The following is a 27,878-nucleotide window of genomic DNA, read 5'->3' as shown; positions in this document are numbered from 1 at the left end:
TACAAAAAAAAAAAAAGAAATTGGTCAAATTTCGAGTATATAACTTTGCACCAAGTAAATGGGTAAACTAACCTTCATCGTTTGCTCGTCCGTAGAAGGAATAATTTGCGAATTCTCAATCGATAGATGGGGCGATCTTGCGAACGGTCTACTGCCATCCAGCTCTCCTTTGTTCTGATTGTCCACAACTTTTTGCAACGCGACCATTAATCGATCGAACAAAAGGGCTGCCCTCTTTGGCACCACCACCTGAAAAAGAAATTTTTCTTCGATCAGAGATGAATAAGAGTATGACTCACGGTATGGTAATTACACGTGCAAAGGATTTACGCGCGATAATTAATTGAATGGTAGTATCAAGCGGCGTAGACCGTAATATATAACCGCAAGGTAATTCTGTTGTTATCTTGCTCCTTTCTATCGAGTTATCGCACCCCTTATCTCCGATATTTAATATTTAAGCCAATTAAAATTAATTAAACCGGAGAATAATTGCCGCCGAGTTTTAACATTGAATATTCTCTCGATTTTCTTTCGCGTTTTTCCCACGTTTCTTTGGAATCAAGTCTAACAATGAAAATCTAGAAAATTCTCGTCTTTTAATCGTTATTATTATTCCCTTTCGTTGAATTTTGAAGAAATATCATATCCTCCGTGTTATTTTCATTTAACCATCTGTGATGTCGAGTAATAATAAATCATTTTCTATTTTTCCGACGGAAAACGAGCTTGACAAACCTTTTCTTTGTATTCCGACCGACGCTTCTTAAGCTCACGAATTTGCTTTGATCGAATTAGCTGGAAAAAAAGGATTGTAATCCATTTAAAACAATTTTGTTTAAATCAGCAGAAATGAATTTTTCTTTATCCCCGTTTATAAAATTAATCCGATTTTACATTTTTTTTTTCATAACGAGAGCAAATTAATTACATTGTGTCTCATAGTTTTCTCAAGTTTAATAAGAAAATAACAAGGCGAGTATACATTTAAACGAATCCAACGAGCCATTTCCACTCGATTATTTCATTATTGCTTGAAACTCTTCGAAAGTTGACAATTCGATCTTCGTTAATCTAACTTGATTATTGCTTTCATCAAATTGTCTTACACCTTTTAAATTAATTTGCTTATCTTATCAGTCAATTTTTTTTTCGAACGGCATTGTTAAAATTGACAATTAAATTTTTTTTTATAAATACGATCAAACAAATTTTTTTGTTTGGCCGAAAGATATTCAATTTCCTATTGCAACGAAAGAAACCGGCGACCAGTTTAATTTTCCTCGACAAATAAAAAAAGTAAACCGACTCGGGCCCACATCAACCGAAGTAAACATGGTAACAGGGCATTCTTTTTCCTATCTTTTCCTAAACAATCTCGAACGATTTCCCAAAGGGTCCTCAACCGATTTATATTTTTCTCGGGCCGTTTCATAAAAATCTAAACAGGTAGCCTAAGTAGAAAGCGCACAAGAGATTACACGTATCGGATTATTTTTAGCCAATTGTTCTCTCTCTCTCTCTCTCTCTCCTCGTCTCGAAGAAATAGAAATACTCTAACCTTGTTTTCAATTGTTCGTAAACGAGTTGGCGACGATAGTAACATCGTCATCCATTGAAAGACGGACAATTTTATCGCTGTTTTCTTAAAAGAAAAAGAAAGTGGTGGCTCGAGAACGAATCGCAGGGGATATTTTAGTGCAAGTTTTGAAGTTGGTTCGGAGACAGGCGACGGGAATGAACAAGAACGAAAACGTCGCCAATGGCAATCTCGCAAGTAGAGAGTAATTAAAAATCTTCGTCAATTGACAACGAAGCCTACGGACACTTGAAAGTAATTAAAAAAAAAGAAACATCACCGTCGACAGGTATTAGGAAACAAGAAATATACGAGGATTTGACATTTCTTTTTCCCCTTTGAAAAAAAATCCATATTAATGAAAATTGGATAAAAATTTACAATCTGAGAGAAAAATGAAAAATTCTAATCTCATATATCGTATTAAGAGGGAGATTTAATCAAATCTGAATTTAAAATAAAATCTCCAAGATATTCACGCTTTCGTCAATGAAACCAACTTTGCTGAAATTTTCCCGTCTCTTAAATATGTAATTCCTTTTAATTGGAACGTATCGATGTTCGGAAATTTCATTGGTGAATACGGTTAGAAATGAAATGATTGCATTTCAATCGAGTTTCGCTTTCGCTTATATCGATGTAGCTTTAAATATTATAACGTTTTCTTTCTTTCTTTTTTTCTTTTTTTTTTCAGTCTTAAAAAAGAAAACAAAGCAGCAAAATAATTTGTATCGCGCAACAAAACCCTTTATTTAACTCGGACAATTTTGTGGAAAGCTTGGCGAAGAAAAATATTTTTCTTACGGATAAAAAAATTCATTTTGCACTTTTTACTCGATCGGTACAAATTGTCTCCGGATTACCTACAGGAAAGCTTAGGGTGTTCGATCATTAAAGATTATCAAAGAAATATAGGGATTCTACTATAAAACGGTATACAAAGATGCCTGAGAGGGAAGGAGAGGATATTAAAGGACAAAGGGATCGGTTAATAACCATCGGTTACAAAAGACCGAACGTTGGTTTTCCAACAACGTTTTTTAGGATATCGGAAAACGGGTTGCTCAATTCGATCGCCGGTTGGAAAGTTTAATTAAAATCGATGCTTCTAAACGCGACGCCGCTTTAAAACTTGCACCTATCGAACGCAGAAAACCTTTGTCCTTAACCAGGAGAGCATTGTAAACGTATCTCTCGATTATGTTATCATTCCCAGCATCCCTTATCGCTAATTTAATCATCACAAATACGGGAACGTTGAAACTTTGCCGTTTATCGATAATTGAATTCCGGATCGACGACACGTCGAACACATCCGCCGGAATCCAGAACGCGATCCTTCCTTCTTCCACGTTCCTCTCTCAATTATTTCCAAAAAAATCTTATGATATTGTCGATGATCGATTCTTCGAAGATCTTTATCCTTCCCCTAGCAAATTTTTCAATAATATTTTTAAAATTTTTTTTATAGAACTTAAAAAAATTTTAATCGGCCAATAGCCGATAATTATTCGATAATTTTTCGAAAAAATATTATACTGTCGATATACTTCGGAGTTATTTATCCTTCCTTTAATAAATAATATTTTTAAAATCTTTTCTACTATTTTAAACAATAAGCTCGTTTACGAACGAACGAAATATAAAACGAAGGCCGATAATCATTCGATCATTTTTTCGAGAAAAACTTTACACACCGTCGATCTCGTTCCGTTCGATTCCCAAGAGATTTTTTTATCCTTTCCGTTCCCCTAACAAATTTCCCAATGACATTTTCAACAACTTTTAAACTCTCTCCCGCTATTCTAAAATAATTGTTTGTTTACTTACAAACAAAACGGAACGGTGAAATATAAAACGAAGAGGGATAATAATTATTCGATCACCGAGGATGGTCATCTCAATCTCGTAGAGGAGTATCCGCGCGATAATTCGAAATCAATTTCTTTTTATTTTATTAGGTAATTTAATTTTAGTAGGCGAGCAATATCGGAAGGCAATGCCGTTCGATGCCGCCGATATGACAAAGACGCGTGCAAATTAATCGATTCATTTCGAGTAGGAGAGAGTTGGCATGATTTTGCGTAAACGCGACCATATATGCGTGCATACGCGATCGGAATGAATTTGCCATCCGTTCTAAATAGATATAATGGAAGAGCGTGCATTCATTCGAGTGAAAGTATCGTATTGGTTCTCGTTGCAAGATAAAAAGAGAAAAACAAAGAAGGATAAAGTCACTTTACGAAATTACACGTATTTTCGATATATCTATCTCGTTTCACCAAACGTTTACCTTACGTTAGATCAAAAACACCTGATATTTCGTCGAAGCAGAATAAGAATAAGAAAAATACGTACTGGATCCGAGTGGAAATTCGCCTGTCCAATTTGCTCGCGTTAGAAAAACGAAAACAGCATTTCGTACACTCGATGCAACTTTGTTTTCCTTGTAAAGGCCTCGTAAAAGTAACGTCCATGTTACTTTCTTGAAAAATCTATTCGATTTACGATTCTTTCAACAAACGATTTTCAATGAATCGATCGAACGTTGATCGAACGACGATCTCTTCCAACTGAGAACTGCAATTCTCGAGACACGCCTGTTGCTCTCGATTTACTTGAAACTTGATTACCGACGTAGCACGCATGCGCATCGATCCACACTTTTTTCCTCCAATTGTAGTCCAATCTTTGGACAAAGAGAAGCAGAAAGGAAAAAGTTTGAACATTTTTCCAAGCAAGAAGAAGGGGACACGAGATCTACAGAGTTACAGGGCGGAAGCAAATGCTTCTTCACGTAAATACGCGGGTGAAAGGAGAGAGGAAAAGGTGCGTGGGTGAGGAAATTTATTGTTCGAAGGTATTCCGAATAATCCATTAACGTTTCAAGGGATTTGAAATCTTTCGAAAATTTATCAATCACCCTGTACACCCGTGCCAATTGGCAAACAATTGCTCGGCCTATATATTTGGTAAGGGAGAGTGTTTCATTTAATAATCTTGACACAAAACCATCTTTTTCTCGTTCCGCAAATAATCACCGTGTCGCCAAGGTGTATCGATTTAACGATGATTAAACTCATATCTATGGCGCGGTTTTTATTATAGCCATAGAGACATAAAAGTTATCGCGTCATCAATTCCGCCGATGACCAAAAGATGAACTTCTCCTTTCTCTCCCTTATTATTATCTCGATCCCCATTAATTCATTCGCCCTTTTTTCCCGCATCGAGACAAATTAAATCGATACGTTCACGATCGAAACACGAACGGAAAAATCTCTCTGGACATTCGTCGAAAGAATTATTCGAGAGGCCAATTCCTCGATGCGACATCCTTTCAGAGACTTTAACGCTCGAAATATCGGGCAAGTGTCTTAACTCGCTCCTTCGTGTCGCGTTCGAAAGATTCGAAAAAGTGGTTGATATCCTCCCTTCTCGTGATAAATTAAAACGTTGAATCAAACTCGCGCATGGGGGGAGGGGGCTGCGGTTGTTCAATTGAAAAATTTAATCGGTCGATAAAAAAGAACGAAACGAAATGAAATTCGTCCTCGGTTGATTTAATCACGAACGAAACGATTACTTTTTATCCGTATCATACATCAGAGGGACGTAAGGGAGAGACGTAAACCTTATTAACTCCTTAACGAAGAAGAATAGGGAGGTGGTCCTTGTTGGAAAAGATGTATGTACATATATATATTATTTTCCTTTATTCCTTTCTATATATTTTGATTGAAATATATATATATATATATAATATATTTAACATTATTTATTATTTTATTACTATTATTATTTATTAATTATTTATTATTATTTAATAAAAAAATTATATATATATATAATTTTCTAGATTTTTCTAGCTTTTCTTATCGTTTGACGCGTTAAATTATCCGTCGATAAAACGATAAACGGAAAAATCATTGCCTCTCTCTACTTAAAAGATCAACTTGTCTTGTCGATTCAAATTAAACGAATTTATTTGTTGTTGGAGTGCAGATGAAATGATTCATTGCTGTACACCGGCTCGAAAGCTTGGAAGCACCGAGTGTCCGAATTAAGCGCGCGAATGGATCGACGACAAGTCGAAACAATTCTCCATTCACGAAATGTTAAACAGTTTCCACTTTGCTTCTCGAACGAGCGATGGATCGATTTTGTTAATCGATTTCGAAGAAATTTAACAAAGTCTATTTTCCTCATTCGCTCGCTCGAGGATTGTGCAACTTTCCATATTTATCGAGTTAATCGAGACGGAGGGGGAGGAGGAGGGAGGAGGGGGAGTGAAGGAGATAGAACAAATCCAAGACGAGTTCGTCGAGTTCTCTCCTTCTTTCGAAACTTTTTATAAAAACGATCGTTTGTTATAAAATTTGCGTTGCACTTCACGTAACTTTTTTGTAATCTTTCGTAATTTTTCTTCCCCTACGAACTTTTCTATTATCGATCATCGAGGGCCATCGTATACGGCCATAGCCATTTTTTTCCCTTAAAGAGGGGGGGGAAGGGACCCTTACATTGCAGATAAGTGTATTTTTAGATCGATAAGTGTCAAAGTATACGCGACCACTTCCCGTCGCACGCTCGAAATTTCCACCAACTTTCGACACGACACTTTTCACACGGATCGAATTTTAAGAATTTATCGCGAAAGAAGAAGAAGAAGAAGAAGAAGAAGAAGATTCGAAATTATTAAGATCGCAATTATTGGAAGAAAAATACGAAACGAGTCGAGTGGATTGGATTCCATTCAATGTTACGAAATGAATAAGAAAAAAGATGGGCGAATATGGCAATACAAAAGTAAAACAAAGAAGAAGAAATTCTTGCGAAGAAGAAGTTAATATAACGGAGAAATTCGAGTAGTCAACTCGGATTGAATCGATCTATGATCGTACAATCTTTCGTTTTATTACGAGAGAGAGAGAGAGAGAGAGAGAGAGGAGATATTTTTTCTTTTTAGAAAAAAAAAAAGGAATCGAGATACGATGATTGAAATATCAAGAAACGATATCCAATCCAGGCACGTCCCACGAGTTCGTAAAACTAGCATATTTTCGGTAAACGTTACGCGTACGTGTGAGTAGCTGGAGCGAGAAGCGCATTGGTGAATGTTAGTTACTCACCGGATATTCGTCGTACTTGGTCGAATAGTCGGGATAATCGAGATTGGCCGGGGCGTTCCTCTTGCTGAGAGCACGCTGCTCGATGGTTGCAGCGATCATGGGCACTATCGCCACCATCAGCCATGGAATCACTACTTTGCCCATTTCCCTCCCGAGAAATATACGATTATTTAATTACGGAAACGAATTATCGCATCCGAATCCAAGATTTATTTGTTTTCTTCCTCTCGCGCGGGGGATCTTGGATCGAGGATCGAAATCGCGGCGATCCTCGCGGTAAACGCGAATAAGATCGAGTACGAGAGTGTGAGAGAGTGAGAAAGAGAGAGAGAGAGAGAGAGAAAGAAAAAGAGTCCTGGCACGATTCTTCTTATGAAAATTGAAAAAGGAGCGCGTCGCGATATAATCGAGCGACGATTATATATCGAAAGATATCCTGCGCGTTGCTTGTCCCAGGAAGACGAAGGACGTACTCGAGGACGCAATGTGACGCCTCGAGCGGCAACCTCCTATATATATGTGTACGCGTGGCTGACGTTACGCAGGCGCTCGAGAATATATCCGATCCGCGAAACCGCATATTATCCTCCGATTCTCACGTACCGCCTATTTTCTTCCATTCCGTGATATCCGAAAATTTCGCCCTCCTCCGCCGCGAATCTAATTGCTAAAACTCGTCCTCCGCGAGTCTGGAACAATGAATCGCGAACGAAAAGCGAAAAAACGCGTGGACGAGAAGAAGAAAATCTTATCGAGGATGTATACTATGTAAGATGTAAGAAGACAGCATTGCAACGATTAGGATTGGAAAATCGGGAGATCGAGAGTGGGCAAGTTCGCGCAGACTTGACGTGGAAACGCGTTCTATATGTGTAGTATAGTAGGTGTAACGAGAGTTTCCAAGTTAGTGATCGACGAAGAATAACGTAGATACGAAAATTGAGTTACGCGGAAAAGTGGAATGGAAGAACACGCACAAGATTGGCAGATTCGTCGCAGAGGCTTCGAACGAATCTCGTGAGAGAATAGTTTGGAAGTCGGAAATTGGTCGGGGAATTATTAACTTGGATTCCAAACTCGGAAAATATATCGGCTCGATCTTAATCCCCGCTCTTCCTAATAACAGAATTCGCCCTTTGTTGTTCTTTTATATATACTCCTCATCGATTACTATACGCTACTGTTTTCAATGGAATCGAATTAAACAAGCTTACTGAAAACGTTTGTTTGAACAGAAAGAGAGAGAGAGAGAGAGAGAGAGAGAGAGAGAGAGAGAGAGAGAGAGAGAGAGAGAGAGAGAGAGAGAGACATTTGTCTTCGATTCCATTTAGCAAAGGGAAAAACGGGAAAAAACGAGTGTCCGCTCGAGCAGAATCGCAAATGCGACAGGTGGTTCACGAGAAAGAAACGGATCCGTATAATTAACCGAGTTCCGGTGTCACGTGCCGATTATAATTAACGACTAACACGCTCTGGTGGCCAGATACGTGACCAATGTCAACTTTCTCGCTTCATTTTTATTTTTCTTCTCTCTCTTTCCTTCCCCCCTCTTTCTTTCTTTATCTCTATGCGCGCTACTCTTTTTCTCTTTCTTCGCTTCGATTCGTTCGACAAATCGATAAACAGAAGCGAATTTGAGATATTAACTATTGACGGGTTGATCGAGGCAGAAATCGCTATCAGTTTTGATTTTCCGATCAACTTGACTTTACAGCACAATCTTACGGGAATAATTAGTTTTTCTTGACAATAGACCAAAACTTTTCTTCTTTTCGCGACCGATTCTTCTATATATTTATAAGAATAATCACAATGTATCGTGAATATATGCGAGAAATAGAATCGTATCGAGGGAGGAAAAAAAGAGGATCGTTGAATATTCGAAAGAGAAAGGAAATATCTTTCCCTTTTTGTGTATATTCTTTTCTTTTTTTTCTATCGTTTTTCCTATAGATTATGAATGTTTGATAAAACCGCGAATTCACATGTGCAAAGTTTTCTTTTAATTCGTTATCGATAAAAATCACAGCCAATTTCCAATTTTTCTAAAATTTCGATCGATTTGAAAGAAATATCGCGTGGATTCTCTCACCGATTCAACTCATGCCACCATTAATTAGCTAATGACAGAGATGCGATCTGGATTCGTATGTCGCGGAATCGGACAACAGCTTTGCAACTTCGCTTTGAAATAATAGGTTGTAACGTGATTTGTGGTTTGTCATCGATACGTTTTGCACAATACGCAACACGCGCGAAAAATCTCGTTCCGTATTGGCCGTCGACGAACGGACCAATGTTTGCGCGCTCGCGACCCAACGAAATTGAATCTTCATTCTCGACAGAGAAACTCGGTAACCGGAGCTTAGTGAAGTGGAGAAGGGGAGAGAAAGGAGGAGAGACACATGTGGCGAGAGCGACGATTCCACGTTCGCGAGAAGAGAATTTAAGAAATGACTGGCGTGTGCATTAAACGGAGTTTAATAACGAGCTCGACTCGTGCACTAATGGGTCACTTACGATCACGGTGATGGCGGTTATAAAACGACGAAAACGACAAAAACGCTTTTTTCCTCTGCGGGAGAGGACCGTTCCATCCGTTACATCCAATCGAATAGATTTTACGGTTGACGTTCGCTTCGTTGAAAGAGGAAAAAGAAAAACGAACATTGACGCGTAGAATTTTTACATGCGTCGCGTGTAATTTTTCGCGAGAGAAGTTCGAACTTTTGATCGAGAGTATGACGCATCGTACGAGTTTCGACGAATGGAAATAATTTTGTAATAAGTTTGAAAAATCGGAGGAAACGCGAGCGTCCGCGACATCGAAAGTCAATCAGAGTACAGAATGATCGGATCTGGGTAATGGAAACTCGGCCTAAAGGTTTTTCTGATACCACTCAACCACCCGTTGCGATCCCTCTCCTCTCTCCTCATCATGATCGGAAACCGAGATATTTCTTTCGATTTACGAGAATCGAGAATCGTAACTTGCTGCATGTTTCTTTCCTCTCTAATTTTAATCATTTATCACTTTTTCCGCTCCGTCACGATCCCACGTCATGTATTTTTCTTCTCGCAAAGTTAAAATATTTATAGATAAGAAAGAGTCTAGGGATCGACAACAAGTTTCAACACCACTTTTTAATACCGCGTGAAATGAAATAAAAATACGAAGAAATTTGTTCGAGTTGGTGTCTCGAATTACTCACGTACACGAGAGAAAAAAAAGAGAAGAAGAAACAAAGTTGGAGAAGGTTGGGGAGCGAGAGCGTGAAGAAAGAAGGAGAAAATTGTTGATTTTATCGACCGCGAATAAAAGGTTGGAAAAAGTACGATTTAGAATCGTAGCTTGCAGGATAAGTTACGACTTCGATAAAGAAAATACCTTTCAAGATTTCCTCTTTGCTTAGGAATTACCGACATGATTTTCGACCACTTCGATAAGCCAATCCTTCGTTATTAGCATACTCTATCAGAAATTTTTTTTTTCTTTTTCTTCTTCCTCCTTTCTATGAGAACGGGAATTGCAACGAAATTCTAAATTTAACGATATTTTTAAAATTAAAATAAAATATTTAATTAAACGTTTCGTACGGATGACACAATTGCGAAAATTATTTAACACGCTTATTTCGAATGTTTCGTTTCGATCTCGAAAATAATAATTATCGTAACTAAAGTAGGAGATGGCTATTTTGGAAGTTCGAATTCGTCTCGAACCACGAAAGCGAGAAATCGAAATGTTTTTCAAAGAGGTCTTAACGATTCGCCCTTCGTTACAAATCCCTTTCCGTGGAAATCGTGGGAGAAACGGAAAGAGAGATCCAATTTCGCTCAGGTAACGACGTTGGTCCATCATTTCAGAGTTGCTGTTTTTCGCGATCGATTCGAGATCGTCTCTCTCTCTCTTTCTCCCCTTTCTTTCTTCAAACTCTGCCTCGAACGTCTTGCCCACTCGCGTCGAAAAATGGAAATAAAAATGTTTACGACAAGTGGACAACCTTTTTTAACATCTTTCTTTAATTGCCTTCGGTTAATTATCGAATCGCGTAACTCTTTTCTTCGAACTTTTTCTTCGTACTTCTATCGTTAGTACGTAACGTTGCGTAACGAGAAAAATAAAAGAACAAATAAAAAGAAACAAAAAATATATTTTTAATCGCAAATTTTAACACTCGTAGTCTTATAGTATTCGTCTAATGTAATATTTGTAAAGAAATGTAAAACGATCGAACGATAGAATAGAGCAAGAGAGAAAGGTCTGACCAAACAATGATACGTTCTACTGCAGCCTGAGTCGATGCTACGATACAGAATTGTCTCGTTTCAAGGGCTCGATCGTGGCGAGATAACGCGAGAATTGTGTTTACAATTTACACCGACAGGTTCGCGCACATCTTGACATCAGAGATACCATCGTAGTTGACGAGTGACAGAAGCTTCGAGGCGGTGAAACGTGTCTGCCGTGTGTATTCCAATTCCTATGTAAAATTTTGATGGATGAACGTTTTAAGGCGTGTTTCTTAATGTTGTTGTAAACTCGAATTGTATATACGGAATCGAAAGAAAAAAAATGAGACAACGCGTTCAAACAGTTATAGAAATGCTTAATTAGCGACGATACGACCAAGTATTGCTCGTTAAAAGTTACGTAAAATAAATTCTCTCGTAGCTTTCGAATTTGTATTATTTCGTTCGAATTGATTAATCATCGATCCATCGATCCTCTCTTACATGTTCTTTACGTAATCAGGTTATCCAAATTTGCCTTCGTTCACGCTTAAAATAGGCGAATAGAAGAAAAAAAATCACTTATTTTTATATTAATTATATATATATTTAAATATATGTTTTGTTTTGAACAACTTTGCAGTTAATTTCTCTTCCGTTTTTGTTTAACAAAAAGCATATAAAAGAAAATAGAAGAGAAATTCAATTATCGATGATTGATGTTATTTAAGACGATCGAATTTATCAATCTCCAACTAAATTTCTAGCGATCCTGATTAATTACGTTTTACGAATGAATTTGAACGTGACTCGTTGTCGATTCGCTCGTTTATGGTATCGAAATGATATTTTCCTCGATGACGCGATTTTTTATTAAATTACGTAGAATTTCAAGGAAATTCCCCACGCTTCCACGTAAATTTCCTTCTTTTATAAGGTGTTAATGCAAATTCTATTTTTTCTTTTTTTTTTATTGACCAATATTGGCAGATCTCGTGGCCCAACGGGAACGTTATGATCCAATGCTTGGCCATCGTTTGAGAATCTCAAAGGGGAAATAAAGATTCACGATCGTGACCAACATTTTTACACACGAATCCATACGAAACAATTCCCAACTGGGTTGCAACATAGCGATTATTTAACGAAATATCAGCGAGCGGAATAAAAAGTTGAGAGGAACGCGTTTGGAAGAGCGAGCGACAAGATCCGTCGGTGAATGATGGCCCTGCAGCTTTTATCGCGTTTTATCATATCATTGTTGTTACGATCACGTTTTCTCCAATGTTGATGGCCTATTTCTTATCGGTCACCGATTATTATCGATCGTATGCTCCTTTATCACCCCGTAATCGGAAAAAGTAAAAATATCAACTTTTTTATCCATTATTTGTTTATTCGTTCATCGCGTTTCCTTCTTTACAAATTCTCGCATATTATCGTCAATTTTGAAATCGTCAAAGTTTAAATCAAAGAGAAAGCGTTCAAGAACAATTTCCAAAGAATTTTTTCCTGATTCGATCGATGAGAAGCGGCTACTATTCGTCGAAACGAATATCGTGGAGAAGAAACGTGTAATGCAACACGGTCGAGTGATAGATACGTGATCGGTGGGGAGGGGGAAGGGACGGACGTGGCAAGAGAGCGGAGCATGCCGGACCTCGCATATCTCGGGGGATGAGCATTCCTGCCTCTTGCCCACCGCCAATTTCTATCCCGGCCGCCGCATTGTCCAGCAATTCGTCCAGCAATTCTGTTCGCCCGTCAGAATGCACACGATCTCCGGACGGTGGTTCAAAAATATCGTTCATCCCCCTTACGTGAAATTGAAAATTACCACCGCGTGCACTCGATTCGATTTTTTTTATTCCTTATCTCTCGCTCGCTATCAATAATAAAATTGCGTTAACAACGAGACTTCCTTCGTCGCCTCCTTCCTCGTTGCGAGCTCGAGTCTCGTGGGTCTCGTCGTTTGATTCTCGAGATTGATTCGAACGGATCCGAGTTCCGGTTTCAGACGTTTATATACCGCGGTTCAGTGATGTTGTCCCATGGGGAGCAGGGAGGGAGGGGAGAGGAGGAGGAGGAGCTTGAGAAGAAAAGAAAGCTTTGATTCGAGAGCGTGGAAATATTAATATCGGCGGTGGACGAAACGCGTGATCGTGGAAAGAGAGTGACTTGTGAGCGGGGGGAGAGGGAAGGGGGAATGCGGGTTTTCCACCCCCATCGTTTCCACCACCACAACGCCACCGACCCAGTCCCTGTCTCGGATATAAAGTGGTCGCGTGCTTGCAAGCTCAGTCACTCTGTCGCTGAAGCACCGATCCTCGCAAGCACCTTGCTCGCCCAAAAAAGGACCAACCACTCGAGCTAACGACGCAACCCCGATCTCCATTTACCGAACAACAGGTATATTTCTTCTTTATCTTCTTTATCTTCTTTATCTCCCTCTTTCACCATCCTTTCGAATTTTGATTTTCGAAATAGACAATTATTAAATAGTTAGTGACTCGCGTCTCGAATAGATTGGATTTCTTCCCAATTTTAAATTTACGATATAATCGCTTTTTTATTCGAGCTCGTAATTTCTAGTCGAACAATCCCCGATTTCACTCGTTTACGTTATGAATGTCGTTGAATGGTGATGAAAAAATAGGCTCGAGTATGATAACGTTTCGAATATAATTATATAAATAAATGTCGTAAATTGTTTCGCTTAGACGAGACAATGACAATTCGTTCGATCGAGTTAAAAAAAAAGTGTTTGCCAGCTTGGGATGGATATATAAGTGTATAGATATAGGCAAGCGTCCATTTCGAGGGAGAGGAAAACCTGTTGCCTAGGGAGCCGTGCAAATTACTCGTCTATTGTCTTGCATTGTCTTTGAAGATATATATATATATATAAAGCGCGTATATAATTATACTACTTTTTGTTTTACGTTTTATTCGTTTTACAACGATGCATGCTCGTTAAATCAATCCAACTATTTTTCGTTTGATTAATAAATAGAGAATAGCGATATTTTAAAAATTGAAGGGGGATTGATATGGTATCACTCGAGAGAATTCCTTGGATGAATTATGGTTCTGTCAATGACAGGTAGAGTGGTTGTCCGTTATTCATCGCGGCAGAATCGAAGTGTCGACCGCGAACGAATAAAACCAACAATTTTGACATTGATCAAAATATTCCATTAACCGATCGATCCCGTCCATCAACGATATACGTAAAACCGCATGCAACGTTGTCAACGTTCATCCGCCTAATTTGCTTCTCTAAAATACACGTGTATTATTATTATATATATTATATATATTATATATATATATATATATATCCTCTCCGTTAATTCGTTTAGAGAAATTAATTCTTCAATCCGACCGAGACACGATAAATTTGCTTTTCGAATATGAGAAATTTTCAGTGACCGAATACGAGAGATTGCATTCTCGACAATAGTCTCAGAAGTGTCCGTCCGCGCGAGCAATCGTCGATAATCGGTTAAAAAAAGAATAACGCACGAGGCGAGAAATATCAAAAAATTAACTTTTGCTCCCTTTCGAATCGAATAATAAAATCGTGCTTTATTGAAATTCATCGGCTTTTATCCGATCGATTTCTAGAAAGTAGAATCTCGCGTTCTGTATCACCCGCTGTATCAATGGCCTTTCGACGTCGCTTCAATCGTTCGATTTTTCTTTCGAACGTAATCAACGCGGTACGAGTCGTCGCCGGATACTTTTAGAGCTTCCCAGCGAAGCGAACTGATACGAGCGATCGTTACTCGTGTGCCATCACGCTATCTCGTATTATTATCGAAAAAAAAACGCGTATCGCGCGCATCGTTGCACGTTGTTAACAGGGAATAGATATATCCAGAATGCGAATATACACATATGTAATTTTGTGCGATCGAGAGACGGAGGCGTTCACTTGGATATTTTCGCTCTTCTCGTGTCGCATCTTTTTTTTCTTTTTTTTCAATCTTTCATATTTTCAAAATCGATAATATGATTTTTTTTGTTAACGAACGACTATCGTTCGAACAACTAAAACGGTTTAATTAATCCGGATTGACGAAATTTGGTTTGTTTTTTCTATGTTACGCAGGATCGAAATATGTCGTCGTTACGAATCGCCATGTTTCTGTTCGTCGTTCTGATGGTGTTGATAGACTGCTCAACGGCCATCCCGGCAGCTGACAAGGAACGATTGTTGAACGAGGTAGACGTAAGTAACGAAAATCCTTCCCCTCCCCCCTCCCCCCACTCTCGCGATAGTCGTTCTTTAGAACATTTTTATTTTAATATAAAATGGCACGTAAATAAGAAAGAATATCGTTCGTAACGAGCGAGCGGCGGTAATATTAGTCGAGAGAATTCCACGTGACCGAGTCGAGCGAATGACAAATGTGCCTCGTTACCCCTCTCACCCTGCCCTCAATTTTACAACGAACACAAGTCGCTACGAACAACTGTTCTTGTCTTGAACTCGTTTCGAGAAGAAAAAAAGGTCTTTTCCTTCCTCTTGCTCTCTTTCCTTTGTCGTTGTATATTTATTTATATACGTCGTTGTATATTTATTTAATAATTAATTCCGGATCGATTGATCGTGATTTAAAAAAATATAATCGCGATCAAAACCACCGCAGCTTTTGCTGCGGAGATTAATCTCCATTTCCGGTTAATCAGTTAATTGCAATCAACCATATATGGGATGGCACAAATAACTTTTAACATCGTTCTGTATCCATTCGCGATTCAATGTGATATGTATATTTTTGCGGAATAATTTTTTGGAGAATAGGGGAGAAAGTTTCAAACCTGAACAAAGAAAGAATAAAAATGGAGAGATTCGTATTAGAGTCACGCATCTTTCGAAGAAATGGAAAGAAATACAATTCCGTCGGAAATTTATTTGGCACACTAGCGACGACAGTGAATCGCGTTTTTTTACAATATCCAGAAAGGAGTTTTTTGGTCGTTATTATGCCAACTGTTACCCTCAGACCCGTTCAAACTCTTCGTATTATTCTCTTCCATCCTCGGAAGAATGTTAATAACGAAGCTACCTTTACCTCCGAACAGTCATTTATTCGATTTCTTTCTCGATATATTAAACTTTTCTACTATTACATGTATATACGATTTTACCGATCGAGGTGAATTCTCGAATTCGAGATCATACGGTGAGATCCTTGAACCGCTTATAATTGAAAGGGAAACGAGAAACCTGTTGCTCTCGATGTTTCAATCTATTTTCTTTTCCAGATATCGAGTTAAAAGCTTATCCATAAATAAGTAAGTCTCGCGTGTAATTCGTTCAACAGTTCGTTTGTTCAATCGTTTCGATTTTCCTTTACTTCGATCACGAGAGAATTATTGAGAATCGTCTTCTTCGATCTTTCGTGCTTCTCCTCCTTGAGATTTGAGAGGTGAGAGAGAGAGAGAGAGAGAGAGAGAGAGAGAGAGAGAGAGAGAGAGAGAGAGAGAGAAAGGTCTCGTATACGGTTAATTCAGAATTGGCATATCAATGTTACCGCAATGGTCGAGTGTACGGGTGACGTTAACTGCGCAATTAACGCTACCTCTGATAATCCATAGATATGGGTTTAATCGCGCGCATCCTCGGGATGATCAAAGACAAAGGATCCGTTTACCATGCTACGCTCGCATAGTTTCAAGCTGGCCTGTCGTCCTGAATTTTGAACCCAGAAATATTACACTGAGATTACTTAACATATATATATATGTATCTTTCTACACGTGTAGAGTATATATATTTAACCTTCATTTTTTTACTGTCTATGAGTACGATTTTTTTTTTCAACGATAAATCGAATTATTCATCGAATCCAATATTTGTCCAATAATTTATCCAATATAATTTTTAAAATTATTCTTAGAAAAATAATAATTCGCGGAACTGAAATATTTCCAAGCGGACGATATAAACGGATACCGTTTCAAAAGAGACAAATTGAATTTCTCCGGTTGAAGGAGATAGAAACGGATAAAGACTCGTGTCTTTTGCGGTGGATAACAAAGTAAATTGCCCGTCTAACAAACTTGACTACCGATATTTGCGAGATAACTTCTATTCCAACGAAATTATTATTACTTTTTCCCAAATTCGTGGCCAAATTAGAAATTTTGTATTATTTTATACAAAAAAAAAAAAAAAATTGAAACGATAGAGGGAGGGGAAAATGTCCATTCTCGTGCCAATATATTTCTTAATCCTTCGTACGAAATATAGTTCGTACTCCTGTTGCGTAACTCTTATCTAGACGTTTGAATTGCAAATATGTTATTGCGCATGGCGTAGGAGAGATTCGTTCGTTTAAGCATTTAAACCGCCCTCGGAATTTACCGTAACATTAGCATACGTATACGTTACGGAGAAATGGGATACGAGGTGATATTACGTAAAACAACAACACGCGTATGTTTCTCTCTATCGATACCAATTATTCTTTTTTTTCCAACGAAAGGGTAACAGCATCTTTCTATTCGAGCAACGTTACCAAGCTACTTTTTTTACAATTAGAAATTAGCTTCGAGAAATATCGAAAATAGGTAGATCAGTCGTGTAATGTCTTGGAGAGGAGCGGCGATAAAGCACGCGAATTCGTTGGACTGAAGGTTGATAAATTTGCGGCTGATTCGATAATCGATATCTCAGCGACGGCTGATCCGATTTTACTTAACATCCGGTTATTCGTCGCGAACGTTTGATTCGACGTTTTTATAAAAAAAAAAAGCCTAATACCTTTTCCCATTTACCACGCATTTTTTTTCCCCTTATTCATTATACCGTGCAAATTGTCTTACGATTCCTTTTCGATCTTTATTTAATTCCAATCGTTGCTTGATTTTGAGTGCAGCATCGGAAACGTTTACGTTATGTTATGCTCGAACGTTATCTTGGACGAAATTATTATATCCATTAACTTTTGCGAAGTTTTTGCGAGATGGTAATAAAAGGAAAGATCGAGATGGAGATATATGGAACAAGATGGCGGAGAGACGATTCGAGAAGCCTTTTTTCTAATGTTTATGAAAAGGTTGATCGTACATTCTTTCTCCACTGTCTATGCACGAACTGTATATATAACTAAAAATAAAACGTTGCACTGTGATTCGAATAATGTATAATTAACTGGGCAAAATTTATTTTCAAATGAATAAAATATGATTGTTTTGATGTAATGTATAATAATTATACATTAAAATTTTAAATCCTCTTTTTACAGATTAAACAAAATACGCGTATATAGGCAGAGAATTGATCGGTTTCTGTAAATTTTTTAAAAAGCATTTCTCAAAATATTTATTTTAATTTAAATATAAAATAAGTTATAAATTATCGATGAATTTTGTTTTTTTTTTTTTATAAATTAAATTTAAAGTTAAGTAATTATTTCATATTGGAAATTCATACAATGTAATTATTTGCCAATGATTTTTTATATGTTTCACGTAATAAGAGTCGAATGTACGGAAAATAGAAACTTTCTATTTTTTTTTATTATATTAAAGTTAATTTAATCTAGCTATTGATATTTATGGATTAATTTTAACGTATCTTATATTATAATATATATATATAATAATATCTCTAACTTAAGTTGGCAATTTTTTTATTCCTTTCAATGTATGAGCGGTCGATATGCAATATATCTTCTTGCAGTGCTTTTTCCATTTTATAATTTTTAGTTTTATCGTTATTTCGTTAAATTATCATTGTTTAGATCCATATTTGATCCACATCTATCGGATAATTTATAAAATAGGATTTTTCGAACATATCCCCTAACAAATAGCCATAACTTCTTTTTTTTTAATAAACATTTTTTTTCTCAACGTCCGTTTCTTTAGACTATCAATTTCCAATTCTCAAGGTCCAGTTTATCGTATGTTGTGAAATTCGAAACGCTTTCGTAAGTTAATTGCCTGCCATAACTTTTTTGTTACGTTCGCCGCGAAGATATTTTGCGCGTCTACTTAAGAATTCGAATCACAAATATTTGTACATTCGTATATTTTTAACGAAACAATAAATTATAATAAAAAAGCAGTATTGTTTTTTAAAAATTAAATCTTATATAAAATATAAATTCAAAATTGGGAAAAAAATAATTTTGTCCAGTTTTCTCCTATTATTCTTATACCACTATTCGCGTTGTCGCGTTGAAATTGGTTGTTCAACGCATTTATTTCAGTTGGTGGACGACGATGGAAGCATCGAGACCGCTCTGATCAATTACCTGTTCACGAAACAAATCGTGAAACGGCTTCGAAATCAGCTGGACATCGGTGACCTTCAACGCAAACGAAGTTATTGGAAACAGTGCGCCTTCAACGCCGTCTCCTGCTTTGGCAAATAGAACGTCGAGTTGCTCCTCGATCATCTTTCTCTCTCTCACTCTTTCCTTCCTTTGTCTCTCCCTTTGTCCAGTGGCTAAGCTTTTAAATAGACGACGAGTATAGCTCGACGGCACAAATTCAGATCCCCAGTGTTGTCAAATTTGCATCCGCGAGTTTATGAATCTTTGGTAACTCTTTGATCGTATTTCAAAATGTACGTGTCCTTTCGGAGATTGGAATCGTTTTCGATTTGAAAATGTCGCGGATGTAAATTTAGCAATGATCCATTTCCCCGCAATACGCTGTATTATATTAACATCGATATTAAGGAAAGGAAATAGTAGATTGTAGTACGATGTATCGTAATTATACCTGCGTTAAGATTATAGAGTTTTCTTTCCTCGAGTGAGACTTTGCGAAGCACAATAATTTCATCTTCTTGTCAATTATACTTTACGTATTTTAATTAACGAAGGACGTTGTTTAATAAAGGATCCATTTTTTCCGTTCTGTATACGATCGATCTCTTTATTTTCCGAATATATCTTGCTACGAATATTCAGTAGCGAAATAAATATAGAATGTACAATTTACAATTTTCTACATTTTCCTTCATTAAAGCAGTCGAGTTTCGAAGACTCGATTTCAAGGACAACATACTGGGATGCAAGGAAAAGGTAAGTACAAAATTCTCCTCGAATATTTCTTCCCAATGAATTCTGCATTATTCCATTTTATGTAAAGATAGTCATCGATGAGAACAGGGACAGGAACAATAATTCTGGGCCAGTTCCACCGCGTGCTCTTCCGTCCCTTGAATTTCCAAAGTAGTGGCGACCGCCTCTACCCAAGAGACGTTCACGTGCCTTACCGTCTTTGGAACATCTTCGAATTCCTGAGGAACGAAGCAGAGAATCGAAGTGAATGTCATGCCGCGGGGATTAATGTTCCTATTTGCGGATGAGGGGTAATGATATTCCATAGGCGATGGAAGATTATCAAGGAGCGAACGACGCGAGCAATTGGCGCCTACGGTTAACGGAGTTGACAACTTCCACGAGTCGGAAGCCGCTTAATGCCAATGCTAGCATGCTGTAACGATGCCGGTGTTAACCAAGTTTAACTCTGTTATCGAGGCCCCGCTCGTTCCATCCATTAAAAACGCATCCATTAACTACGCGATCGCAAACTGTTTTACCTTTTTTTACCTAACCTATCCAAACCAAGATAAAACGCGTTATTTTCAAGAATTCCAAGTTTCCGTTATCGATCGATGTACTATTCTTTTTTCCACCCGTTTTAAGCAATTTTTCGAGCGATGAATCGCGCGTTCCTTCTATCAGAAAACTTTAAAAATCACGAACTATATCGAAACTATTTCTCAAAACGATGTTCAAATTAATTGATTTCGACGAATGAATCTTTTTCTTTAGAAGGATATAACGTTTTTTCGTAAAGATAAATTATACGTACGTGAACAGCGGACGATAGGATTTCCTTACAAGGATGAATCATATACGTGGCCGTAGATTTGTCTTCGTCGTTCAACACCTTGGCCCCAAGACTGATATCGATTAAGGAAAATCGATATGTAACCCGATCGCGTTCGAAGCGGTAGAATCGAGAAGCTCACGTATGATTCGTACGTTCCCCTTTTTCGCGACATAGTCGTTAAGCAAGTCGTCTACTTTAAATCCGCCTCAAGGGAGCGTGGTAAGACACGAAAGAAAATCTCGTGTTCCATTTTTCTGTCATGCTACTCTCGCCAACTATTCTCCTCCCCGAGGTGTTACGTACGAGGTTTACGTAAGTACATGTTTTCCATTGGAAAACGCGACTCATTCCACCGAATCCTATATATCCGTCCCAAAGTAATTAAGAAACGTCCCTTAAGTCGTGATAGCCGTGTCGATTGAATACGTCGACCAATCGAGTTTGAAACTGCGAGTTTGAGTTTGTTTCCAAAGACGGAAACGATAATTATTCAAGGAGCTCCTACTCCTTCAATAAGGAATAAAAGGATACGTCTTGAGCATGTTGCGAACATAATCTCGTTGCTTGCTTTTCTTAAAGTTTGGCGCCAAGCTGATCGGTGCACCCTTTAAAACGCTTTTAGATTTCTGTAAAAAAAAAGAAAAGAAAAGGAACGAAACGAGTCACGTTTCGATTTTAGAGGTTAATTTTTTTCGCTACATTATGTGCGTCAGAGTTTGGTATTAGTCCGTTGAAAAAACTAGTTGAAAAAGTAACTAGTTAAAAATTCCGAATAAAATTATTCTAAGTAATTATTTATTAAAACGTTTTAATAATATTTATTTAAATGTTTTAATAATATTTATTTGTAGCTATTATAATTGATCCTCATGTTATCTCATTGGCATTACAATTATTTGCAATTATCATTATATTTTGAACAATTAATTATCGAAGTAACTTTATTCGTAATTTCAACTATTAAATTTTCCCCATCACTGATATGCGTTTATTACCAATTCGTTGCTCGTTAAATTATGCAACGATTTTGCATCCGACGGAAGACCATCCTTGGGTTTTCGTCCTTCGATCCAATTTAACGGGACTCCTGCAGCGGAATACTCGATGAACTATAAGGTATAGGATATAAGGTTAAACGGATAAGATGGTACATCTCATTAAAACATGTAGCGATAAAAACGTACATCCTTATCTACAAAAGCATAATACGCTGCCTCCGTATCCCGTTCGTTGAAAATATTTTTTTTTGCACCATCGTGCCTTCTTTGATCCTTATTTCTTTCGTTAGATCTAGATCGTGTACGAGGAGAATTGACTGGCTTTGCGGGAGATTTCTTTGGAGAAGGTGTTTTAATCGTTTTTGAATCCTTATTTTTCCTTGTTGGAGACTTTGATCTTTCATCTTCGCGTTTCGCTTTTGTGTTCAAAAAAGATGAATCTTTTTCGCTCGTTCTCGTTTTATCAATTTCTTTCTTAGAAGTTGAAGGCAAAAGAAGAGTAAAATCTATCGACTCGGAATTCTTTTTGAAAAGATTTCGCAATTCGTTTAAAGTGATGGCAGAAGACCAATCTTTATCTCGACGAATGCGCGTTACACGTGGAAATCTGATACTAATACCGTCAGCTGTGTGAACACCCTGATTGGTGAACTCTGCCCCCGTTATTTCCCACACCGGTTGTTTCTGCAAATCATAAACGTTTCGTTTGACCTGCTTTCAGCCGAGAATCGAACCAAGTTAAACCCAGATAATACCTTCGGATCCTTTGCAACAAAGTCGGGAATCATTGGTTTATTAGCACGTAGCCAACGTGGTACTTTAGTTGGATCCTTGCCTATCTTTATCATATCGAGTTCGTCCTGAAGACTTGCCAGGGTTGCATCGTCGTGACCAGTGTGTACCTGCATTCAACCGAATTTTAAATTTCGTTGGCATTAAGCGTACATATATATGTACTTAATTTCTTACTTTGGTCACCGTTACCCAGTTGCCACGATCTTCATCGTAGCAACCCATGAGGAATACAGACATCATACCTCCTAAAAATCGTAAGAAACGAATCAAATATAAAAAAAATATGCATACGAAGCAACTCAATAGATCAAATAACAAACCTTTGTTCCCCGTACCGTACCATGCGCCAAGCACAACGAGATCTGCACTATCGGCCATTGCACCGTCGTACAAATAATCCTTTTTTACCTTCAACCAGTGCCTTTTACCCGGTTCATATTTGCTCTACGAATAAGAACGATGTATCCTTAGAATTTGGGCATAGCATAAATACGAAATAAATTGATCATTTTATAAATAACATGCGATAAATACGTGAATATCTTTGAGGACCAAGCCTTCAAGACCCATTTTAAGAATCCTGGCGATCATTTCTGCTAAATCTTGGGAATTCTGAAATTGTTATCGCTTATAATTTTCTACTTTTACAATATTGAATTTAGAAATTGAATTTTAAATTATTTACATGGACTTCCTTCGTTTCCGAGAGCATTATTCTGTTTGGTATCTCTGTCATTCTCTCCGTTAATATTTGTCTTCGTTTCATCATAGATCTGCGCAAAACGATTTATCTAGATACTAAATAAGATACGAACGAGAGAGAAATTGAAAAACTCACTTGTGCAACAAAACATCTCCGTTGTAATAAATGCAATCGAAAACGAACAAACAGGCATTTGCATCTTTGAATTCAGCTTTCTAAAAAACGAAACCGAATAGTGATAATTACGAAGGATTAAAAAGTTTCAACAAAGAGTGTATTTGAACCTTATGAATGCCTAAGGTACCAAAGGGCAACGGTTGTCCAGTATTGGCATCGATCATGAGGATCTCAGAATCTAAAATCAGATCATCGCCGTCTGGAAAAGCTTGTGGAATATAATTCTTGAAGAGATTCACCTGGAACGATACAAAAGAGCACGTGTAAAAGCAACGCGTTGGAGAAATAATAATCGAAACGAAACAGATTTATTTACTTTATGAGGAAGCACTGGTTTCAAGGATCTGCTAAAGTATCGAAATTCGTTCCCTTTCTTATGCACTTGAACACGTTCTCCATCATATTTCACTTCGGCCAGCATTCCATTTGGACATTTCTTCATCGCCATTTCCACGGACTTGCAAGCTTCTGCCTGTTCCATTTTTAACACACTTTTACAACGATTTACAAAGATTTAAACGAAGAAGATACAAAAGCTTTACCAGCATAGGTAAAACAGGTGTCATCAGCGAAAGCGTAACCTTGACATTGGAAGAATTCGATTCTTCCTTTTTTGATTTCGACGGTCGTTGCAAACACCGTTCGATAACGCTGTTCAAATCCCTGGATGTTTGGAAAGCCTCGTAAGCATCTTCGTGCACCGCGGCCAAACTGCGAGAATACGAGAATACAGACGAAAAATATTTGATCTAGTTTAATCGTCTAGCTTGCTATTTATACCCACATATGTTTCGGACCAGCATTTATCCTTAAATCATGCTTGATCAGCCGGATTATCATCTTTAGATCGTCCAGAGTGCATCTGAAAAAACGAGCAACGATTTGCTTTCGAAATGAAGAAATGATGAAATAGGGGAAAAAATAATTTACCTGGGGATGATGGAACAAAAGTGGCTAACTTGCTCCTCCTCTTTGGTTAAAAACGACAACTCTTGTAGAAATTCATCCACCTAATGAGGAAAAACAAATTAATGATTATCTAACCTAACCTCTTTGCTTATCTCTATAAATATCAAGAAATCTGGATTATATGTTAGATATTCATATCTATATATTATAGATATTTGAAATTCGAGTCGATGGAGGATTTCGTTTGGAAATTCAGTTTGGGTTCTGTGGTAATCCGAAAAACATGAAAAAAAAATCCAGCCAGAGATCGACAGTTTCTTTTCTATTTTGGAGAAATACGGAATATTAATATAACCTTTCGCGTTGTCTCGACTATTTATTTTTTTCCCCGCACAAAGAACACGCGCGCGATCCCTTCTGATGTGAATCAATGCAAATCTTCATCTGAGAAATCTGAGTTACCTGTTGAATGGTAAGTACGCTGTTTTCAGCTGGTTTTCGAGCGACGCTTTTCTCGAAAAAGGATCGGATGGTTTCAGCTACGTCTCCTCGTTCGAGATGTTCCAGCATCTCGTCCTCGTCCTCGAGCAGTATACGAGAAAACAGCTTGATCAATTGTTTGCTTTGCAAGTTGTACACCCTCTTCACGGCCCCGGGAAGCAACATTCTGCACCACAGCTTCACGTCGCTTTTAAAACCGTCTGAAAACCGTCATCCGATTTAAAAACATCGATTAAGAATATCTCTAAGTAAACAACACTTTCTTTCGAGAAATTTTCATTCTCAAATCTGGAAAAAGTTAATTTCTAGATGCATGGTTTATTATTTAGGATCCCAAGTATCGCTAAGGCTACGCGACAATCGGCGAAAACAAATACAGTGTTGTTCGGTTCGAGTTAAAGAAACGCCGTGGGTCATCTGCTTAAACGGTAAGATAGGAAAGGGACAAGTAAGCGGTAAAAAGAGAAAATGGAATCGAGTTGGACGTCGTCCGAAAGAATAATCCACGATCAGACGGGCGGTTATCGTGGCCGCACTTATCACCACTCGTAATTTTCCATTCCGTTGTTGCATCTCGATGCGGTTTTCGTTCGTTTCTTTCGACGAAAGCGAAAGGAGGGAGGTGCGAATGCGTCCCGAACTAAAACCTAACCTCCAAATCTCGCGAAGAAAGGATCGAGATTTCGAATCAAGAGCACAAGATCGAAGACTGCTATGAACATTTTCGTGGAAATTAAGACCTCCTTTGCGCTCAAGGAGTCACATCATTATTGCAAAACAGTTGCAATCGTTATCGCAGCATTCGTGACATTTACTTGTGGTGAACGATACCTTTTTCTTTTTTTTTTCTTTCAACGCTCAATTTTTTTCTCCTCTTCTGATCTGTTCCATGAAAACGAAAAATAAATTCTATATCTATCTCTAGATCATTCGCTTATTTTTCTCATTCATCTCATCACGGATTACGCGCGATATCGAAATACGTGGGTTACGAAAGATATATCGCGTATATAAAGAAAAAAAACACACACACAAAAAAAATTGACGTTTTAACCCCGTTACAGGGTCAAACGAGACGGAGCGGAAATGAAAATTTCGTTTATCTTTCTGTTAGGTTCTCATAGGAAGAGATTGAGGTTCAGAGAGAGAAACTGAAATTGCAACCGAAATTGTTTCGCTCGTGCGAGTTTCGTAACACGCGTATATCCAATTCTATCGCAGAAAATTAATTAAAGATCCGATGCCCCGGAGTCCCTGACCCCATTATCATCCGAATAAAATACCCTATAAAAATACGAAATTATCGCGGTGTTTACGTTGCGTGTACGCGATACCCGATGCACCACCTTGTCTCGAGATCGATTGTTTCTCGATACATCCTCGATCCGCTCTAACGAGATTGGTCGATTACGTACTTCTTTCACTCATCGATCGATTCATCGAACGTATACGAAATTCTTAACGAGTTCTCGAATATCAGAATTGGACATTAAAAAAATAACTAGTCAAAAATAAAGTTATTCTAAGTATAATTATTTATTAAAACGCTTGAATAACATTTATTCGTAGTTATTATAGTCAACCCGCTTTTCGTATAACCTCGATCGTTCGACACTACAGTTATTCGTGATTATTATTACGTTTTGAACAATAAATTATCGAACTAACTTATCGAAGTAACTTTACTCGTAACCTCACTATTAAATTTTTCCCATCATTGTCGACTGTATTGTTCACTGGTGTAAAGAAGTCTCGCAGGACAGCACTGAGGCAAGAGGAGTGTCTTTCGTTAGAACCGTCTTCCCCACTTCGGACGCTTTGTTGACAAACCTGACACTACACTCTATATAGTAGTAAGAAGAGGTTATTATTCGAATATTCAAAATCGTAAAAATTATTTCATTTATAAAATTATATAAGAATAATCGAAACTATTAATTATTTCGACATATATCGGTATCTATTCATACAATTATTATCTTAATCACTCGAATATGAAATTACATTTATAAATTATAAACTATCGTTACAAATCGTAATCAGTCTACGCATATTGAGAAATAATGAGAAATAAGAAGTTAGAATTTTTCGAATACTATCTAATGCATTTAAATTATTTAATGCATTAAATGCAGATCGTCGAAATGTGTGTGAAAATAGGCATTTCCTTCCAAAGACTTTTTTCCATCAGTAAACAATAAATAGCTCTCTTGATCCATTCTCTGAAACCAAAGAGATGGAAAATCACCGAGATTTAGTTGTAAAAGTTGTAAAATAATCGGGATACGGGAGAAAAATACGGGATAAGAAAATAAAGAGAGTGAGTGTTATCGATCGAACGGGGAATTTAACCACCGATAAATTCGACGGTTGCACGTCTATTGTGCGATAAATATTATATCCGTGTCACGGAACAAACTTTCTTTTTAATAATTCTTTCGAGAGAGAGAGAAAAAAGAAAGAAAGAAAGAAAAATATAGGATAACTTCGACGCACATTTTCAATTCGATTTGGAACATCGATAAGACGAAGCTAGTACATATATAGTCTCTCCAAACAGTTATGAATCATTACCTACGCAGTAAGATTACGCAACGCGGAAATTGCAATGAAGAAACGATATGTATCGATTCTCGAAGAGGAGGGGGGGGGGGGAGAAAGGAAAAAAAAGGAAAATTTGCAGGAATTCTATTCGAAGGGTTACGAAACACACCAGCTATAGTTCAATAATGCAAATATCTTTTACACACATTTAAAGCGCATCTCGTAATTCCTTGTTCCAAGTGAGAAAACAAACGATGGTATTTTAATTCCGGGAATCGTGCGTACGATCTAACACATATATGATCGATCTATATCGTTTCACGCTGTTACTCGAACGTTGCATCAGGCTCAAGGATCGAATTATCGAATTTTTTTCGTCGAAAGAAGGCGGAGAATTTTTCCAGAGAGAGAGAGAGAGAGAGAGAGAGAGAGAGAGA

At 37.6% G+C, this 27,878-nt stretch overlaps 3 protein-coding genes across 7 annotated transcripts in view; 1 reads left to right on the top strand and 2 right to left on the bottom strand.

Annotated features, from left to right (window-relative positions):
* LOC122717822 overlaps window positions 1-6,873 on the bottom strand; it is a 7,233-nt gene extending 360 nt beyond the window's left edge. The window contains exons 1-2 of the mRNA XM_043942261.1: window positions 6,715-6,873; window positions 73-249 (exon numbers count right to left, since the gene is read on the bottom strand). Of these exons, the coding sequence (XP_043798196.1) occupies window positions 73-249; window positions 6,715-6,858 (321 nt within the window). The 5' untranslated portion in view covers window positions 6,859-6,873. The remainder of the gene's footprint in view (window positions 1-72; window positions 250-6,714) is intronic.
* On the top strand, window positions 1,597-19,834 carry LOC122717823 (prohormone-1). Of its 3 annotated transcripts, none has more exons than XM_043942263.1 (3): window positions 1,597-1,868; window positions 15,062-15,181; window positions 19,176-19,834. In XM_043942263.1, the coding sequence occupies exons 2-3, from the start codon at window positions 15,071-15,073 to the stop codon at window positions 19,338-19,340; spliced, it is 276 nt and encodes a 91-aa protein (XP_043798198.1). In that variant the 5' UTR covers window positions 1,597-1,868; window positions 15,062-15,070; the 3' UTR covers window positions 19,341-19,834. The 3 variants fall into 3 exon arrangements, with proteins under 3 accessions (XP_043798198.1, XP_043798199.1, XP_043798197.1); XM_043942264.1 differs by lacking the exon at window positions 1,597-1,868 and adding an exon at window positions 13,250-13,356 and having other exon boundaries at window positions 15,062-15,175; XM_043942262.1 differs by lacking the exon at window positions 1,597-1,868 and adding an exon at window positions 13,250-13,356.
* Window positions 19,829-27,878, bottom strand: part of LOC122717816 (DNA ligase 3) — a 21,208-nt gene continuing 13,158 nt past the window's right edge. The window contains exons 1-18 of one of the 3 annotated variants that reach the window (XM_043942245.1): window positions 26,596-26,677; window positions 24,859-25,097; window positions 24,418-24,497; window positions 24,272-24,349; window positions 24,030-24,198; window positions 23,804-23,959; window positions 23,595-23,726; window positions 23,446-23,525; window positions 23,293-23,380; window positions 23,142-23,219; window positions 22,928-23,051; window positions 22,782-22,852; window positions 22,568-22,714; window positions 21,999-22,496; window positions 21,810-21,923; window positions 21,346-21,440; window positions 20,794-20,884; window positions 19,833-20,215 (exon numbers count right to left, since the gene is read on the bottom strand). In XM_043942245.1, coding sequence (XP_043798180.1) covers window positions 20,069-20,215; window positions 20,794-20,884; window positions 21,346-21,440; window positions 21,810-21,923; window positions 21,999-22,496; window positions 22,568-22,714; window positions 22,782-22,852; window positions 22,928-23,051; window positions 23,142-23,219; window positions 23,293-23,380; window positions 23,446-23,525; window positions 23,595-23,726; window positions 23,804-23,959; window positions 24,030-24,198; window positions 24,272-24,349; window positions 24,418-24,497; window positions 24,859-25,062 — 2,352 coding nt within the window. In that variant the 5' untranslated portion in view covers window positions 25,063-25,097; window positions 26,596-26,677 and the 3' untranslated portion in view covers window positions 19,833-20,068. Of the gene's footprint in view, window positions 20,216-20,793; window positions 20,885-21,345; window positions 21,441-21,809; window positions 21,924-21,998; window positions 22,497-22,567; window positions 22,715-22,781; window positions 22,853-22,927; window positions 23,052-23,141; window positions 23,220-23,292; window positions 23,381-23,445; window positions 23,526-23,594; window positions 23,727-23,803; window positions 23,960-24,029; window positions 24,199-24,271; window positions 24,350-24,417; window positions 24,498-24,858; window positions 25,098-26,565; window positions 26,678-27,878 lie in introns of those variants that run through there. The other 2 variants (XM_043942244.1, XM_043942243.1) reach the window with 2 other exon arrangements.

The sequence above is a fragment of the Apis laboriosa genome, unplaced genomic scaffold (assembly GCF_014066325.1).
Source record: "Apis laboriosa isolate Shangri-la unplaced genomic scaffold, ASM1406632v1 scaffold5_cov152, whole genome shotgun sequence".
NCBI lineage: Eukaryota > Metazoa > Arthropoda > Insecta > Hymenoptera > Apidae > Apis > Apis laboriosa.
The sequence above is the reverse complement of the archived record's forward strand: the minus strand, read 5'-3'. Positions and strand labels throughout refer to the sequence as shown.

Excerpts from the sequence above, each read along its gene's own strand:
- LOC122717823 (XM_043942263.1), top strand. The coding sequence starts at position 15,071 with ATGTCGTCGTTACGAATCGCCATGTTTCTGTTCGTCGTTCTGATGGTG. Across the intron at positions 15,182-19,175 it reads GATTGTTGAACGAGGTAGAC|TTGGTGGACGACGATGGAAG; the intron begins GTAAGTAACGAA and ends CATTTATTTCAG.